This window comes from Tupaia chinensis, unplaced genomic scaffold (assembly GCF_000334495.1).
Source record: "Tupaia chinensis unplaced genomic scaffold, TupChi_1.0 Scaffold150243_1, whole genome shotgun sequence".
NCBI lineage: Eukaryota > Metazoa > Chordata > Mammalia > Scandentia > Tupaiidae > Tupaia > Tupaia belangeri.
Window position 1 is genome coordinate 737437 of NW_006210084.1, and position 16497 is coordinate 753933.

At 42.1% G+C, this 16497-nt stretch overlaps 1 protein-coding gene and 1 pseudogene across 7 annotated transcripts in view; one reads left to right on the plus strand and one right to left on the minus strand.

Annotated features, from left to right (window-relative positions):
• OFD1 (OFD1 centriole and centriolar satellite protein) overlaps nucleotides 1-16497 on the minus strand; it is a 47258-nt gene that overhangs the window by 6233 nt on the left and 24528 nt on the right. For 6 of the 7 annotated variants that reach the window (XM_027769667.1, XM_027769665.1, XM_027769666.1 and 3 more), the window contains 8 exons: nucleotides 13625-13698; nucleotides 11282-11373; nucleotides 10070-10259; nucleotides 8582-8712; nucleotides 7681-7792; nucleotides 5160-5753; nucleotides 4546-4669; nucleotides 1711-1781 (listed from right to left, as the gene is read on the minus strand). In XM_027769667.1, coding sequence (XP_027625468.1) covers nucleotides 1711-1781; nucleotides 4546-4669; nucleotides 5160-5753; nucleotides 7681-7792; nucleotides 8582-8712; nucleotides 10070-10259; nucleotides 11282-11373; nucleotides 13625-13698 — 1388 coding nt within the window. Of the gene's footprint in view, nucleotides 1-1683; nucleotides 1782-4545; nucleotides 4670-5159; nucleotides 5754-7680; nucleotides 7793-8581; nucleotides 8713-10069; nucleotides 10260-11281; nucleotides 11374-13624; nucleotides 13699-16132; nucleotides 16253-16497 lie in introns of all 7 variants that reach the window. The other variant, XM_027769671.1, reaches the window with a different exon arrangement.
• On the plus strand, nucleotides 9204-9590 carry LOC106734254 (60S ribosomal protein L36 pseudogene; annotated as a pseudogene).

Consider the following 16497-nt stretch of genomic DNA (forward strand, 5'->3'; position numbering starts at 1 on the left):
GCCCATGCCGCAATCCATTCTCTCAGGATTTTGGGAATGCACGCACACACACCTGGCTGAGTTTCAAGCCACCAGGCCTGAGACTCGAACCATGGCCCACCATGTGGGAGTCCAGCGATGTAACCATTACGCCATCTGCTAGTCTCTCTCAAAGGTTCTTATACTATAAACAATTATATTTGTTTATAGCACTGGATTCATCACTCAACAGAAAAATCAAGCTATAATCATTTGAATGCTTGCTGATAATCATTGCTGATAATCATTTGAATGCTATTTATGTGTCAATGATTTGGGATAGCAGGTGCCATGGTGGTTAAGGTGCTGGACTCCCACATGGCTGACCATGGTTCAAGTGCTGGACCTGGCAGCTTGAAAATCACGCCAGGCGAGCGCACACATGTGTACTCATGCCCAAAATCCCAAAAGGAGAATAAAGAAGAGATTATGGCATGGCCATCCTCCCTGGGGGGTGATTTCTCACTTTCTCTCTCACTGTCACTCTCCGGTTAGCACACATGCCCTATAAATAAAGCACAATAATTTAACAAAGTCCTCCTAACTGGCATGTTAAAAAGTTTACTAAGTTTACTTCACAAAAGTTACTAAGTCCTCTTCATTTGACTCTTATGATATGATACTTGCAGATTTGACAATGAAGTTTCCATGGCTATCCAAGAGGCTATATACAAACGTGGAGATTTCTCAAGCTGATCAGAGTCTCAGAGATGATCAACTGCATCCTTATTTTACATTTACAAAGGGGGCTGCAAAGGGACAGTCTTAAGGCAGAGCCAAAGCCAGGACGCCAGTTTCTGGACTCTTAAGCTAGTAAGAGAGGTGCTCCAAAACTTCATGGTAGATGTATAATATGAAGAAAACTATGCAAGGATTGCAAACTGGTTTTGCCACAAGATAAACTTGTACTTAAATTCCATGTTTCCGTGACCTTTTGAATACAATATAAACTTACACTTAAATTCCATGTTTCCGTGACCTTTTGAAGTCCCCTTGTGTTCTTTGAAATCTATTATTTCACTAAGAGTGAGGTTTTCTAAATCTGAGATAATCGCCAGAATCAGTATCAAGAAAAATAATCTTCATGTTCCATAAAAAGGAAAAAAATATATAAATTAAGAAAAATCACTTACTTGGGTAAATTAAGGATTCATTTATAGGCTTAGCTCTAACTTTGAAATTATTACTCATTCTGAAATTTTTTAAAAAGGGAACCTAGAGGGACCAGCAGTTAGCATAATGGCTATGTCGCTGGACTTCCATGTAGTCAACCACAGTTCGAGTCCCAGACCCGGTGGCTTAAACTCAAGCTGGGCATGTGTGTGTGTGCGCCCAAGATCCTGAGAGGAGAATGGAGGAGAAGGGATTGAGGCATGGCCATCCCCCCTGGGGGGGTGATTTATCGCTTTCTGTCTCTCTGTCTCTGTCTTTCTGGTGAGTGCACACGCCCTATAGCAAAAACCTCTCCAAAAAAAGGGAACCTACATGCACTCTGGAAAACCTAGTAATAGAAAATGAGGTAATATATGTGTATGTGGTCTTAACACAAAATAAAAATGTACTAGTGCATACCTGTTTTGCTTTTTATACCAATGGATATGTTTCAACAAAACTAAGCTTTCTACATTTTCAACTTATAACATCACATACTTAATTTGAACTTACATTCAGAATATTCAAATTTTTCATTACCCTTAAAAGCTGGCTTGTCCAGATTTGAATATTCACTTTTGTCTTGAAGTTCGCTCTTTCTCTGATAAAGACTGCAGTAGAAAAATTAAATTTATAAATTTGAAATTTAATAACATAAAACTCAAGTGTACAAGGTGACAAAAAGCCTTTTTGAATCAAGAAAATGCTTTACAAACTTCATTTTTCTTTGGTTTATAAAGAACAAGGGCCAGACAGTGGGTTGGCAGTAAAATGTAACACTCTCAAGGCTGACCCACATGGGGGTTCTGGTTCAAGTGAGGAGACTTCTCTGAGTATGCTGGGCATACAAGTGCCCATGCTTTGGGCTGGCTGAAGTTAGGGATTGATCAAGGTATCACAACCCTGTCGGGGGTACTGTCTTTCAGTCTCTCTCTCTCACCCTTTCTCTCATAGAAGAAATAAACTTTAAAAAAAAAAAAAAAAAAAAAGGAATAGTTGCATTGCCCTGAGTGCTCAACAGGCACCTTCCTCAGCAGTTAATAGACATTTACTGGGTTACTCTTCATGACCACATCATATTACTATTGTTAATGAAGAATAATGGTGCACTCTCAATGCTATTCCTAAGAGTTTAGTTTTTCAATCGCCACAAGACATTTCTGTAAAGAACAAATTCTGTATACCACCAGCATGAACCAGCTGAAGAGGGAAACCCACAAGCCTGAGCATGTAGCAAAGTGCCCTAATTAAGTACATGTCACTGCCTTGCTTTTCCTTTTGGCTTTAATAGAAGAATGTACAATGTAAGGAAAACCCAATGCTTTAGAACAGTGGTCCCCAACCTTCCCAGCACCAGGGACCAGCCTTGTGGAAGACAATTCCTCGCAGACTACACTGTGGAAGGATGGTCCCAGGATGACCCAAGCACACCACATCCACTGTGAACCCCACTTCTACCACTATCACACACACTGCAATACACAATGAAGCAATCACAAAACAATAGAGTTCACACTCCCATGAGAATCCAATACCCCCACTGATCCGACAGGAGGCAGAGCCCAGGTGGCAAAGTGATCAATGGGAGCAGCAAACAAATGAATGCAGATCAGCGAGACCAGCACTGATCCACAGCTCGGCCCCCAATAGGCACTGACAGGCACCCGACAGTGCCTGTTGGGGACCCCTGCTTTAGAATGATGATAGGCATGTGTTTTTCAACTCTGTATAAGAGCTCTATATAAACATGCAGATACTCAGGCTCAAGCTCGGAACTAAGGAGTCAGAATTTGCTATGGTGGGGACTAGGCATGAGCAGGAGTCCCACTGTGACCTGAGTAACAGCCCAGGTGACCCACTGGCCTCAAAAAACACATCCACTCCATCCTGCTTTGATAACCATACCCTAGAGCCCACTATCACTTTACAATTTACTTTACTTCAGTGATAAAAAACTGAAACCTTATGTATTGTCTTTTACTATTTTTTTTTTTTGGAGAGATTTTAGCTATAGGGCACGTGCGCTCACCAGACAGAGAGAGAGAGACATAGAGACAGAAAGTGAGAAATCACCCCCCCCGGGGGGATGGTCACACCGCAATCTCTTCTCCATTCTCCTCTCGGGATCTTGGGCACGTACGCACACGCGCCCGGCATGAGTTTTAAGCCACCGGGTGCGGGACGTGAACCACGGTCGACTACGTGGGAGTCCAGTGACATAGCCATTACGCTAACTGCTGGTTCCCCCTTATGTATTATCTTTAAATGCCAAATTTTTTTCCTTTTTTTTTGGTTTTTGCCATAGGACACGTGCACTTGCTAGAGAGAAACAAAGAGTAGTAAGAAATCACCCCCCACCCCCCGGAAGGATGGCCATGCTGCAATCCCTTCTCCTCTATTCTCTTCTCAGGATTCTGGGAGCACATGTACACATGCCCAGTGTGATTTTCAAGCTGCCAGATATGGAACTTGAACTGTGGTCAGCCATGGGGAAACCCAGTGCCTTAACTTCCTGCTACCTGTTGGCCCCAGTGCCAAAGTATTTTTAAAGGAACTTTTTAATGGTGTAAAATTGTTCCAACTTTAAAAATAACTTCAATCTATTTACTTCTACCGATTTGGTACTTTTTGAGTTTATTTTTGTCATGGGGGAAGCACCTTTGACAGGGTCCCATTACACCACGACTCTCACTCCAGCCTTCCAATCATGGGCACACCCAGTTTACAGTCTGACCTGGGATCCAAACCTAGGGCCTCCCATATGGCTCCAGTATAACACAGCAGCACTCTACCGCCTGTGCCACCGTGGCTGAGCCATGTATGTTGCTTTTAATATTTGTAAACTGAGTCTAGTCATAGAACCATGAAGATATTAATTAATATATAACATATGATAGACATGAAGTTCAGCAAATAAGGAGGAATCACTTATTGGGCCAGCCCTGTAGTGTAGCAGTTAAGTGCTATGTATAGAAAGCCAGATCCTACATGGCTGACTGTGACTTGAATTCCAGCCCTAACAGCTTGAAATATGCTGGCTTCATGTGAGTGTATGCTCAAGATCCTGACAGGATAAAGAAATGGAGGAAAAAGGATTGTGGCATGACCACACCCCATTGCAGGGGCACTTTCTCTGATGGTGTGTGTGCGTGCCCTCTAGTAATAAAAAAATTAAAAATCACTTATTTGTTAAAAGCAATCTTTCTTCTCCTAGGTAATTCAGATGATTTTCAAAGAGCACAAATCATCTGACAATCTGATTACAGATTCTATAACGCCAGAGGATCTTTATTATCACCTAAAAAAACCAAACGAGTAAAGGCTGAGACCGCATGTCATGTGACTCTGCTAAAGACATTCAGAAGTGGTACTTGCCTTGCCTTCTGCTCTGAGTGGCTGGAGAAGGAAGGGACAGAGCCACTTTGTGGCTCAGCAGGTGATGGCTGAGGTGTTCTGACAGGACGAGGACTAGGGGAAGCCACATGTGATCTGCCCAGACCTAAGGGGCAGAAGAAACCAAGGCAACATTACTACAAATTGCATGGAGAAGATACCAATGTGGTTTCTAAAAAGCTCTGTTAGTTTGAAAATGAATTCTGGCTGTTATCCTTACAAGTAGAAGAGTATGAAGTATAAGGTCCACAAAATTAACAATCCAAGCACCTAAACTAAACTACAATGGTAATCCTAAAATATGTAACAATAACCAACAGCAAAGGGATGGTCACTGTCACTCCCTGAACTCTGCATGCCAAATGCTCTTTATCCCACTGGTTCCCATAGCAGCCCTGTGACACCACTGTTCACTAGGGAAGCACAGGTCCAGAGAACAGACAGCACTACTGAAGGAGGGCTCCGAGGCGTGAGTCCTGCGTGCTATGGACACTAACCCATTGTCAGGGGCTTACTCTCATTCAAGCAAGAGCGCTGATAAGGACCAGGCCCACCCAACTGCAGAGCATCTCACGGTCCTCTGTGCCAGGGCTTACCTTCCAGATACATTTCACTATCAAGACTTCTCTTTGCTTTTGGAAGGGGCGTGGAGGAGAGGCGTCTAGAGGAAGTGCCCCTTCGCAGCCGGGATGCTGCACTGCTGGTGAGCGCATCGCTTTTATCCTCTTCCAGCATGCCCATCTGAGGAGAAACAACCCTCTCCTCTGCCAAAGCGCATCTTTCCGGAAGACTGGGAGTGATGTTTCTGAGAGCACCCGCCAGGTGCAAAGAGGGTGGACTCTTGGCTGGTAACAGGCTTCTAGAGGGGTTTTGAATCATTCTTCGATGGTAGTTTCTGAAAGCTTTTTCCAAGCACTCAGCCTCTTGTTCGAGCTCTCTGACTCGTGCCTTAGTGCTAGCTACCAACTCCAGGTCAGAACTGGGGAGACTACCCTCCGTCTCTGCACGTGCATAACTTGTGATCCTAGGTGCAACTGCACTTGCCATAACTTTTCCCTGTTCGAAAGGACTGTTCAAGAAATTCCCGTGTATATCTCCATCGTGAGGCATCACCTGGCCACTTACTAACCCACTGACAGAACGATCAATCAGAGACAACTTTGGATTGCGGTACACTTCATTCTCTAGAGCTGCAGACAAAAACATAATTTGAGAAATGAGGGGGCAAGGTGAAGGATAAAATTAAAATATACTTGGGACCAGCAGTTAGCGTAATGGCTATGTCGCTGGACTCCCATGTAGCTGACTGCAGTTCGAGTCCCAGACCCGGCGGCTTAAACTCACGTCGGGTGCATGTGCATGCGTGCCCAAGATCCTGAGAGGAGAATGGAGGAGAAGGGATTGCGGCGTGGCCATCCCCCCTCGGGGGCGATTTCTTGCTTTCTGTCTCTCTGTCTCTGTCTTTCTGGTGAGCGCACACGCCCTATAGCAAAAACCTCTCAAAAAAAAATTAAAATATACTTGAATTTTTTTTTAATGAAATAAGGATGAGCTTATACATTAAACAGTTTCTGAAATCACAATAAGGCTAACAACTATTAACATTTATTGAGAGCTAATATGGACCAGTTACAGCTACTTACATTTTCATTTGTAACTTAGGATACTTCAGAATCTGTTATGCATGACTGAAATGCCAAAAGATGCAAGAATTTATTCATAATTTACTCGGTGGTAAACTCTAACCAGGCGCGAACTCATGTGGCTGAAGAGCTTGACCTGAATGGATGTGAACCCTTTATCTTTACTTCATCCAGCATGAACAGTCATGCATCTGACTGCAAAATAATTAATGTGTTTCCCTGCAGGGTGCTGCTCTGGAACTCTCAGAGTTCTTGTGAAATCCAAGTATATGGTCCAAGCTTCAGATAAAGGAATTCATGACACTGAGGCCCAGGAACCCTCAGTGCTCCCATGTTACAGATGGAAGGACTGAGGCTACTGAGGCTACTGAGGCTGGGCCATACAGTTAATAAGTCTTAGAGCAACCGTGACTTTCTGGTGCACGTGCCCACTGTTCTGCAATGCCTATGATGCCACAAGACACAAGCTTATAGTAGTCAATGTGGGTGTGCAAGAGCTCCATCCTCACTGCATTACTGTTCAAGACACAAGACTGCTACAATCTCAGCTGTGGGCAGTTTGGCAAACAGAACTGCTGGGATAAACTGAGGAATGGGAAATACTATCAATGGGTAAGGATATATAAAAAAATAAGTGATGCACGTAGAAGGGAACAATGGACTGAGGAGGAAGGAGAACAAGCAAGGACTGAGGAAGGCTCAGAAAAAGGTCTGAGAAATCAGTTGAACTGGTAACACATATTTTTTCTTTGAGCTTGAAAAGCAACTAAAGAAGAAAGTATCCGAGTTTCAATATCCTTCTTATGAAGTAGGATGGTGAGCACCCACAGTACGGACACAGTCATGAACCAACAGCAGCAACCACCTCCTGAGTGTCTTTTATGTCCTGGGTGCTGCACTGGGACCCTCATCTCATCTTTGTTCATCATGGCCCAGTAGGTATTATTATCCCCATTGCAAACTAAGTAAATGAAGCTCAAGGAAATTAAAGTAATATGCCCAAGGTAAAACAATTAACTTCAAAACTGGGGTCCTAAACAAAACTGGTTCTGAGTTTGATGGCACTGCTCTTTTCCCTAAGCTACCCTGCTTCTCCTCTCGCACCCAAAATATATGTATATGTCTGTCAATGACTATGTAAAATTACGAAGTAGCCAATCAGTCTTATCATCAGGGTAATGAATAAGAAAGGAAAGCCTAGGATGAATCTGGGGACTTCTGTATCACCATCCCTCCCTTCCTATTTGGGGCATGAGGTTCTCCAAGCTGTGGGATGCCCATGTTGGCTAGCCGATGACCCAGGTGGTATCCCTGAAATGGACAAGGAGTTTTACTTCTACGATGACAAACATTTCTATGGCTTTTCTCCAATATGAGTATTACTAAATATTCAATAAATTATGATCATTATATTTCCACAAGTGTCAGAAGCTTTACACATACGAAAAACTTATGGGTTACAAATGTCTCTAACCTGTCTGAGTTTGTTTCAGTTGCAATTTTAAATCTGCAACCTGAACAGTTAACCTCTTCACAGAAGAATCATAATCTAGTATCTGGGCCTTTAGCTGTGCAGAATGCTCAATCTGAAAAGATTCAGAGAAGGAAAAGTAATCAGTGTAAAACAAATCATAGCTCACTTCGAAAGGCTAAAAATCTCTTATCATGCATATTCTCTTTTTCTGTTTTGCAGATTCTGAAACTTTACACCAGCAATCATTGGGGTTTCTATATTAAATACACACACACCAGCTTTTCATCATCTTCTTCATTCATATCAAAGACTACCCTGGTACATACAAGCACAGAAAAACACAAGTAATACTTAGAAGTGTCAGGATGCTACGGCCAACAGGTGCCATAGTGGTTAAGGTGCTAGACTCCCACACAGCCAACTACAGTTCAAGTTCTGGACATGGCAGCTTGAAAGTGTGTGTGTGTGTGTGTGTGTGTGTGTGTGTGTGTGTGCAGGCACACGCCCAAAATTCTGAGAATGGAGGAGAGGGGACTGCAAAGTGGCCATAATTCACCCCTCCCTTGGGGAGTAAATGCTCACTGTTTCTCTGCAGTGAGCACTCACACCCTATAGTAAAAAAAAAAAAAGGTAAAGTGTCAAGGTGAGAATCACGTTAACAGGGGGCACGGTCAGGCATCCAGAATATTTCTGTTTAGGTGAGTTTGCTTTCCTTTCAATTTTGTTGCTATTATAAATATAAAGTAATATAATCATGGGAGAATTTTTTCAGATGAGAAAAAATTGACCACATTTCCAGGAGTAACCTTCATGGGTTGGTTTGCTCCGGTGTGCCTGCCAGGTTTACATAACTACAAAGTGGACTGACATAATACTAGCACAAGCAACAAGCAATACTCACTTCGCTTTGCAGTTGTTTTTGTAGGGCTTGCCTGAGGCTTTCGAACTCCTTATGCTCAAGTGTTATAGCATTTTCTGCTTTCTTTAATTCTTTCTGAAAAGCCACAAGCTCAGGTGCTGGCTGAGCTAAGCCTAAGGAAAAAAAAAAATACCACTCATTATCAACCTTACACTTTTTCAATTCACTTAACAAAAGCAACTAAAGAAGTTTTAAATGATTTTTCCATTTGTCTATATTCATGCAATTAATATTCTATTAATTCTATTAAATGAACTAAGATTAATCCTGATTCACAAGTTTCAGAAATAAAGAACTTAAAGCATGTTAGCATAAACTTTATTACTCTTAGTCGTCCTACTCCAAGTAAAATACTCTTTTCAAATCCTCGAACTATCCTGAAAGCCTGTCTCTCTCCTCTACGATGCACAGAAGGCATAGAAGCAGCTCTCTATCTGGCTACAGGGATGACTGCTCCAAATTCCAACCCATCTGAGTAATAGTCAGCTGCAGGTGGGGTCCAGGCAGAAAGCAGATTGCATCCTCAATTCAGACCATCTAAGGCCCTTTGATAAAAGGGTGACTTATCCCCTTCCGCCTCAGTAGTCACTGGAGAGCCGCAGCCATGGCTCTGTGGTACCCCATGGCTGTGGACCTCAACAAGGACTACAAAATGACCAAGAACGTGAGCAAGCCAAGGCACAGCTGCTGTAGCGGGCGCCTTACCAAGCACACCAAGTTTGTGTGCAACATGATCCGGGAGGTGTGTGGCTTCACCCCCCATGAGCGGCGTGCCGTGGAGCTGCTCAAGGTGTCCAAGGACAAGCGCGTCCTCAAGTTCATCAAGAAGCAGGTGGGGACACACATCCGTGCCAAGAGGAAGTGCCAGAAGCTGAGCAACGTCCTGGCCGCCATGCGGAAAGCGGCTGCCAAGAAGGACTTAGCCTTCTCCGTGCCAATAAAGCTGACTTACCCACCCCCCACAAAGAAAAGGGGTAACTTATGCCAGTAACCAACCACAAGGATGGCATAGTTCCTTGAGCTAGTAATGGAGCCATGTGGTTAGAACCCCCTTGTCCATGGAGGACTATAGGAGAGCCCAGAACTAAGGGGGGTGAGCTGATACAGGCATGGAGTGCAATGTGAGGCCATCCAGTAAGTGCTATGATCTCTGGCTGAGAGGTGGGCCTGTAGGGGGTGGGAGGGAGAACAAACTGCCCTTCTCCCAGCGCTCCCTGGCCAAACCGGATCAGCAGTCAAAGGGCAAGGCAACCCTGACACCATCTAGAGAGGCGAATCACACTTAAAAAATGTTCCTTCTTACAGTGACACCATTAATTACATAACTGCAAATATAAACAAAGTAATTCCGATTTGAGCATCTTAAAAAATCTTCTTGATTTAAGTCTCTCTTACATGTAGAAAGCAGAGTTTTATAATATTGACTTAGCATGAATTACAAAAATACGCCAACCAGAAAAGATGACATACGGTTTAGGAGACGCAAGTTTTCATTTCTAGCCTCATCCAGTTGTTGTTTAAGTAATTTATTTTGTGCCTGAAGCTCCACTTTCTCTTCTTTTAGTAGTGAATAATCACTCATCTCTTGAACCTTTTCATTCAAAATGAGGTTTTGCTGTGTCACTGCCAAAGATTGGGCTTTGACCGACTCTAACTCAAGCTGAAATTGAAAACAAAAACGTAGTTGATTTTACAGGACTGCAAAAGTAAAAGCTGCCAGGCTACTGTAAGCTGGGTGTGATAATTTAATTATGGTCACTGTACAGAGTTCATGTTCTTCACAACAGGGCTCTAACTACAATAATAAAAAAAAAAGTCATCTTCTGCTTTAGAGGTGGCACACGGGAGGTTCATCTAACTTGAATCCTGTGGAACCCTGTCCTATGAAGCGAGTGCTTTGGTCATCCCATTTTCCAGAAGTAACCAAGGGCTCGTTAACAATCACACTGTAGCAATACATTTTTTAAAATATGAAAGGTGAGATATAACCTCGAACATGCTGTGAAGGGCTTCCCTTTCCCTAGTATAATACCTTTCATACTTGGGTGCAGAAGCCTACAAAGTTCTCAAGTCAGTCAGTATGATTGCAACAACTAATTTTACATTCAGAATATATTTTAAGCACCTCAAGTTCCAGCTCTTCATTCAGACAGCAAGCACAGTAAGCAGAGAAGTAACATAACAGTGGTGGTGTAACAAACCTGCTTCACTCTGTTTTCATCTCTAAGGTAATGATGTAATAATGACAGGCATTTTTACCTGCTGCTGATGGAACAGAAAAGGTTGAGGTAAAAACTAGTATGGCTTGGCAACCTGCTATGGGCCAAGCACATAGGGCAGCTCTCTGGATCCCTTCAACAGCTATATGAGGTAGAAAGCATCCCAAACTTTATAGATTGGCAATTTGAGGTCAGAAAACTTACCCAAAGAAGGTACACAAGCATTAAGGGAGAGAGACAAATTGTGAGCAGGGCTCTAGTTCCCAGAGCTCTTTCTGTATTTTCCTACGTGGCTTTGATCGAAATTAAGAACTACTGAATTAACTTCTGCCATTCCCTTTTAGTCACATAATAAACAGTGCAAAACTATCAAGAGGATAACTTGAGAGTAATTATGACTAAAACTAAAATTTCACATATAGCCTAAAGTCTACATAAAGAAAACAAAAGGCTTAACAATTACCTCAAGTTCTTTCATACGGTTTATGGACTGATTGAGTTCTTCCTTTTTTGAATTAATAGTTGTGAGCTCCTCTTGCAAGTGAATGGCTTTTTCTGAAGGAAAGAACCCACCAATTAAACACGTTTTCCTAGTGAATACAAAAGCCATTTAATAACTTATGAACAGTATATCAGACCTAGTGACATTATTTCATAATCTAAAACAGCAGAGAGCTAGCCCATTGAACAGTGGTTAAGTGTTGTGCACTGGGAGCTAGGTCTCGTGTGGGTGATCATGGTTTGACTCCTGGGCTCAACAGCTTGAAAAATATGCCACGCACATGTATATGCATGACCGGGGTCCTAACAGGATAGAAAAATGGAGGAAGAAGGATTGTGGCATGACTGTGACCTATTAGGGGGTGCTTTCTCTTTCTGGCTAGTGCATGCACCACTGATGATACAAATAACAAACAATATATAGATAAAATAGTAGATGTGTGTGTGTCTGTTTGGGGAGGGTGGTCAAAAATTATCAGGCAAAGAGAACCAGCAGTTAGCCTAACGGCTATGTCGCTGGACTCCCACGTAGTCGACCGCGGTTCGCATCCCGGACCCGGCGGCTTAAAACTCACGCCAGGCGTGTGTGTGCGTGCGTGCCCAAAATCGCGAGAGGAGAATGGAGGAGAAGGGATTGCGGCGTGACCATCCCCCCAGGGGGGTGATTTCTCGCTTTCTGTCTCTATGTCTCTGTCTGTCTGGCGAGCGCACGCGCCCTATAGCAAAAAAAGCTCTCAAAAAAAAAATTATCAGGCAAATAAGAAATAACCCTGTTACTCAATGGGTGACGTGGGTGATGTGGAGTTATAACTGTCAGGTACACACGTGATTAAAAGTCCACCTGCTATGCATGCTAACCAATGTTATATCATCACTCAGAACACAGGCCACAATGCTGAAGGCTCTTAATTTCCTTAAAGGCAAAGGTTGGTCTGCTATTTTATAGTTTTCATTTCATCTAACACAAGTCCATGTAGTTCTATCATCAAAACATACCTTGCTAAATATACGATGGTACTAATTCATCAAAGAAGTATTACTTCCCATGAAATGGGTAGCAAAAGGACCAGTCAGTGGATAACTGGTCAATACCGAAGACCCAGACCTGGTTTACCCCCCAAGAATCCATTTGAAATTGCCATCAAAAGTTCAAGGTTGCCTTTTATAATAGCTATAGGCAATTTCCTAGAAATATACAGAAATGTAAAATGTATGAAGATTTAAAATGTATTCAACTTCTGTAGTCTCAGGCTGACATATATAAGGACTTAGGCATTTATATGTCAAGAAAAAACAGCATAATGAATTAAGAAACTAGGTCGCAAGGGACAGAAAATTTAAAATAAAATTTCCCAGAAGTAAAAAAAATAAAGTCTCTCACAATTAAGAGTAAAATTGAGGGACCAGCAGATGGTGTAACGGTTGCATCGCTGGACTCCCACATGGTCAACCACGGTTTGGCTCCTGGACCCAGCAGCTTAAAACTCCTAACAGGTGCATGTGCGTGTATGCCCAAGATCCTGGGAGGAGAATGGAAGAGAAGGAACTGCGGCATGGCCACTCCCTCTTGGGGTAATGTCTTGCTTTCTGTCTCTCTGGCAAGCACAGGTGTCCTATAGCAAAAAGTTCCTCTTTAAAAAAAAAAAAGTAAAATTGACTAGATGGCAGTAAGCTGCTACTACCTTCTTGACAGTCATGGATGTATTTGTCAAAATATATTGAATAAATTTGGAGAGGTTTTTGCTACAGGGCGCGTGCACTTGCCAGACAGACAAGAGAGAAACAGAGAGACAGAAAGTGAGAAATCAAACCCACAGGGGATGGCCACGCCACAATCCCTTCTCCTTCATTCTCCTCTTGGGATCTTGGGCACACATGTACATGCGCCTGGTGTGAGTTTTAAGCCACCGGGTCCAGGACGCGAACCGCGATCGACTACATGGGAGTCCAGCGACATAGTCATTATGCTAACTGCTGTTCCCAAAATATATTGAATAAATTTGGATAAAATATTGATAAAAATCACTGGCCTTCATGAACACACAAAATATTAAACTTCAGAGTTTACAAAAAGGTGGTGAAAGACAATGATTTATTTTTTCATTTTGCAAAACTAAAACTACAAAAAATGTTTAACTTTGTAGTAACAATGAAGTATAAACTATGTATATATATAAAATATATATCTAAAAATACATATAAATACACACACACATATGTATTTTTAGAATAAAGAATAGACTCAGCTATAACCAACATGAGAAGTAAAAAAATATACCTTCCCCCTGCCCCCGCCCAGAATCACCTTTATTCTTCCTTTCATCTTCCACCAATCTATTTGTCCTAGTGATGTAATCGTCCTTCAGTTCAAGTTGATACCTGAGAATCAGAATGACCACAAATGAGTTCCCAGTGCCTTCCTGGAAAGACCATTGTCAACACACAAACTTATCTATGACAGAGGGGCACCAAGGAGCACAGAACGTGACAATGCCTAAACTTTAAATCTTTCAGTCAGTCTGATTCCTTAAGTCCAGGAGTCAGAATTCTGAACATAAAAGATCCAGGAAAACCCTGCCTCAATCTGGTAAATTGGGTCCCAAAACGCAATCACACAAAAGGAAGGGTTGTGTTATCACAAAATTACTGAAAGCAATTACTTCTCAGCTGATCTTGACTGACACAAAGAAGAGAGTAAATTAAACTAAACTCCCACAGCACACACAAGACTCTCTGAATCCCAAATAACCACAAGCCAGTCACGTCAACACACCTGTCCCATTTCCCCACCCATAACCAGAAGAACTTCGGTCCTCAGGGACTATGCAAGTATTGAGAGCCAACTGCCAGCAGCATTATATCCAGATTAGTGCTACCAAAAGGCACATGGTCCTAGAGTTTTTACTTATCTTCACCAATGGTTACCAGCTGCCCTTCTGGTTCAGAGGTGGGAGAAAGGACAGAAAAACACTCCTGGGTTAAATATCCTCCAAATGTCTACGATGGCCCAAGTCATATGAGGCTCACCAAAGCCAAGTCTCCCAGGCCACGGAGGATATCAAAACGTTGCTAAATAGCTCATAATTTCCATAATCAAGTAAAATTAAAATACATACTTTTATTCATTTATTCCTAAAAGTTTAACTACAGATACTTCAGTGTTGGCTCCTTTAGTCCAGGGGTGGCCATAAAGTATGTGGATAAAAATCCATCGTTTCAAAACTGATAGATGGAAAAGTTGTATATTTCATTTTTAACAGAATTTGTTTAAAGAACAACTTCAAAAAACTTCTACAAGTACTACATAATTGAATCCTAGTAACAAACCATGGGCAAGGCAGTGATTTAAGAAATACCCAGAGCCACTGAGTAAAGCCATCTCCTCACTACACATGTATAAATTCAAGAAAGATTAACTGAGCACTTAGATGTCAGATGCTATGCTGCCCACTGGTGAGAAACAATCATCCTAGGGGCCTAATAGCTTTACACTGAGATGATACCCACTGGTACACCAAACTTGGAATATAGAAACGCCAAAGTGGGGCCAGTAGCTAGCACAGTGGTTAAGATGGGACTCCCACATGGCTGACCACTGTTCAAGTCCCAGACCCCATGGCTTGAAAAATCACACTGGGTGCATGTGCACCCAAAATCCTGAGAAGAGAATGGAAGAGAACAGGATTATGGCGTGGACATGCCCTTGAGGGGTGATTTTTCACTTTCTCTCTGTCTCTCTCTGGTGAGCACATGCACCCTATAGCAAAAACCTAAAAAAGGGGAGGGGGAAAAAAAAAGGCCAGGAGGCCAAGTAACCATAGTTATCCATATTAACCATATTTTCCTTTCCTGTATCACTTTTAGCTTCACATAATTTTAGTTCATTACTTTTGATTCTGGCTTTGTAGAATATTAAAGGAACACAAGGCATATGTTCACTGACAAATACTATAACCACTAAGTAGAATCATTTATAACAAATCATTGAATAGCTCATCTAAGTGGCAGCATGAACAGGGCAGAGGAAAAGATAACTGAAAGAGATTATAGGTCTACTTTTACAGCTTATCAGCTGTGCGAGCTGAGCGAGTCATAAGGAGCTCCAAAACTTAAAGATAATCACAGGCCCTCAATAAATGTTAAGAGAGGTCATGAGGAGGAAAGCAGAGGATGCACCTCTCTATAACAGATCTTTAAAAAACTATCCTAACTTGGGCCAATCCCAGAGTACAGCAGTTAAGCATTATGCATGGGGTGCCCGATACCGCATGGTTGACTGTGGATCAATTCCCAGCCCCAGGGCCTTGAAAAACTCACCAGCCACATGTCCACATGAGTTCAAAATCCTGATGGGATGGACAAGTGGAGGAAAAAGGATTGCAACACATGACCACGCCCCATGGGAAGGGGGTTATGCACACACATGCCCTCTCTTTCTCTGGTAAGTACATGTGCCTTCTGGCAATTAAAAAAATTAATTAATTAAAACTCTTCTGGGACCAGCAGGTGGTGCAGTGGTTAAGGTGCTGGATACTTCCTCATGGCCAACCTCAGTTTGAGTCCGGGACCTGGTGGCTTGCTTTCTTACTTTCCTTCTCTCTCTCTGGCCAAATTTAAATAAATAAATAATAAACAATTCTTTAAAATTTTTTTTAAACTATCTTAACTCAAAGACTCACAGGAAATGATTAACTATAGATGAAAAATTAGTATTTTTTTCAAGCACTATGTTAGTGTTCTCTACTTCATCAGTTCTTGTCATGTTCTCTACAACTTAATTCAAATATACTATTTCTTTAAAATTGCCAATTACTTTTGAAGTTCATTCTTGAGCTTTTGTTCATACTTCTCTTCAATATTCTTTATGTTCTGCTCCCTTCTCCTAAGAGCCTCAGTCACTTTTTTATTTTTTTCTTCCTGGAGCCTCTGGGTCCTGAAATTAGCAAAAACATATAAAGCAATTAAACTACAACATCTACAGTAACAAATTCAGGAGGAAAGAAAAAGTGATGTGTGTTTTCAGTTTGACAGACTAAAACTGTTACGTGACTATCACTGCTGGAAAGTAAACAGAAGGAGCCAGAAGTCTGGCCTAAATTTGATGAACCTATCTACTGTCTATCGGAACTAACAGAGGAAGCCTGAAAGTGGTGGAACATGGTACCTAGCTGGTGGGAA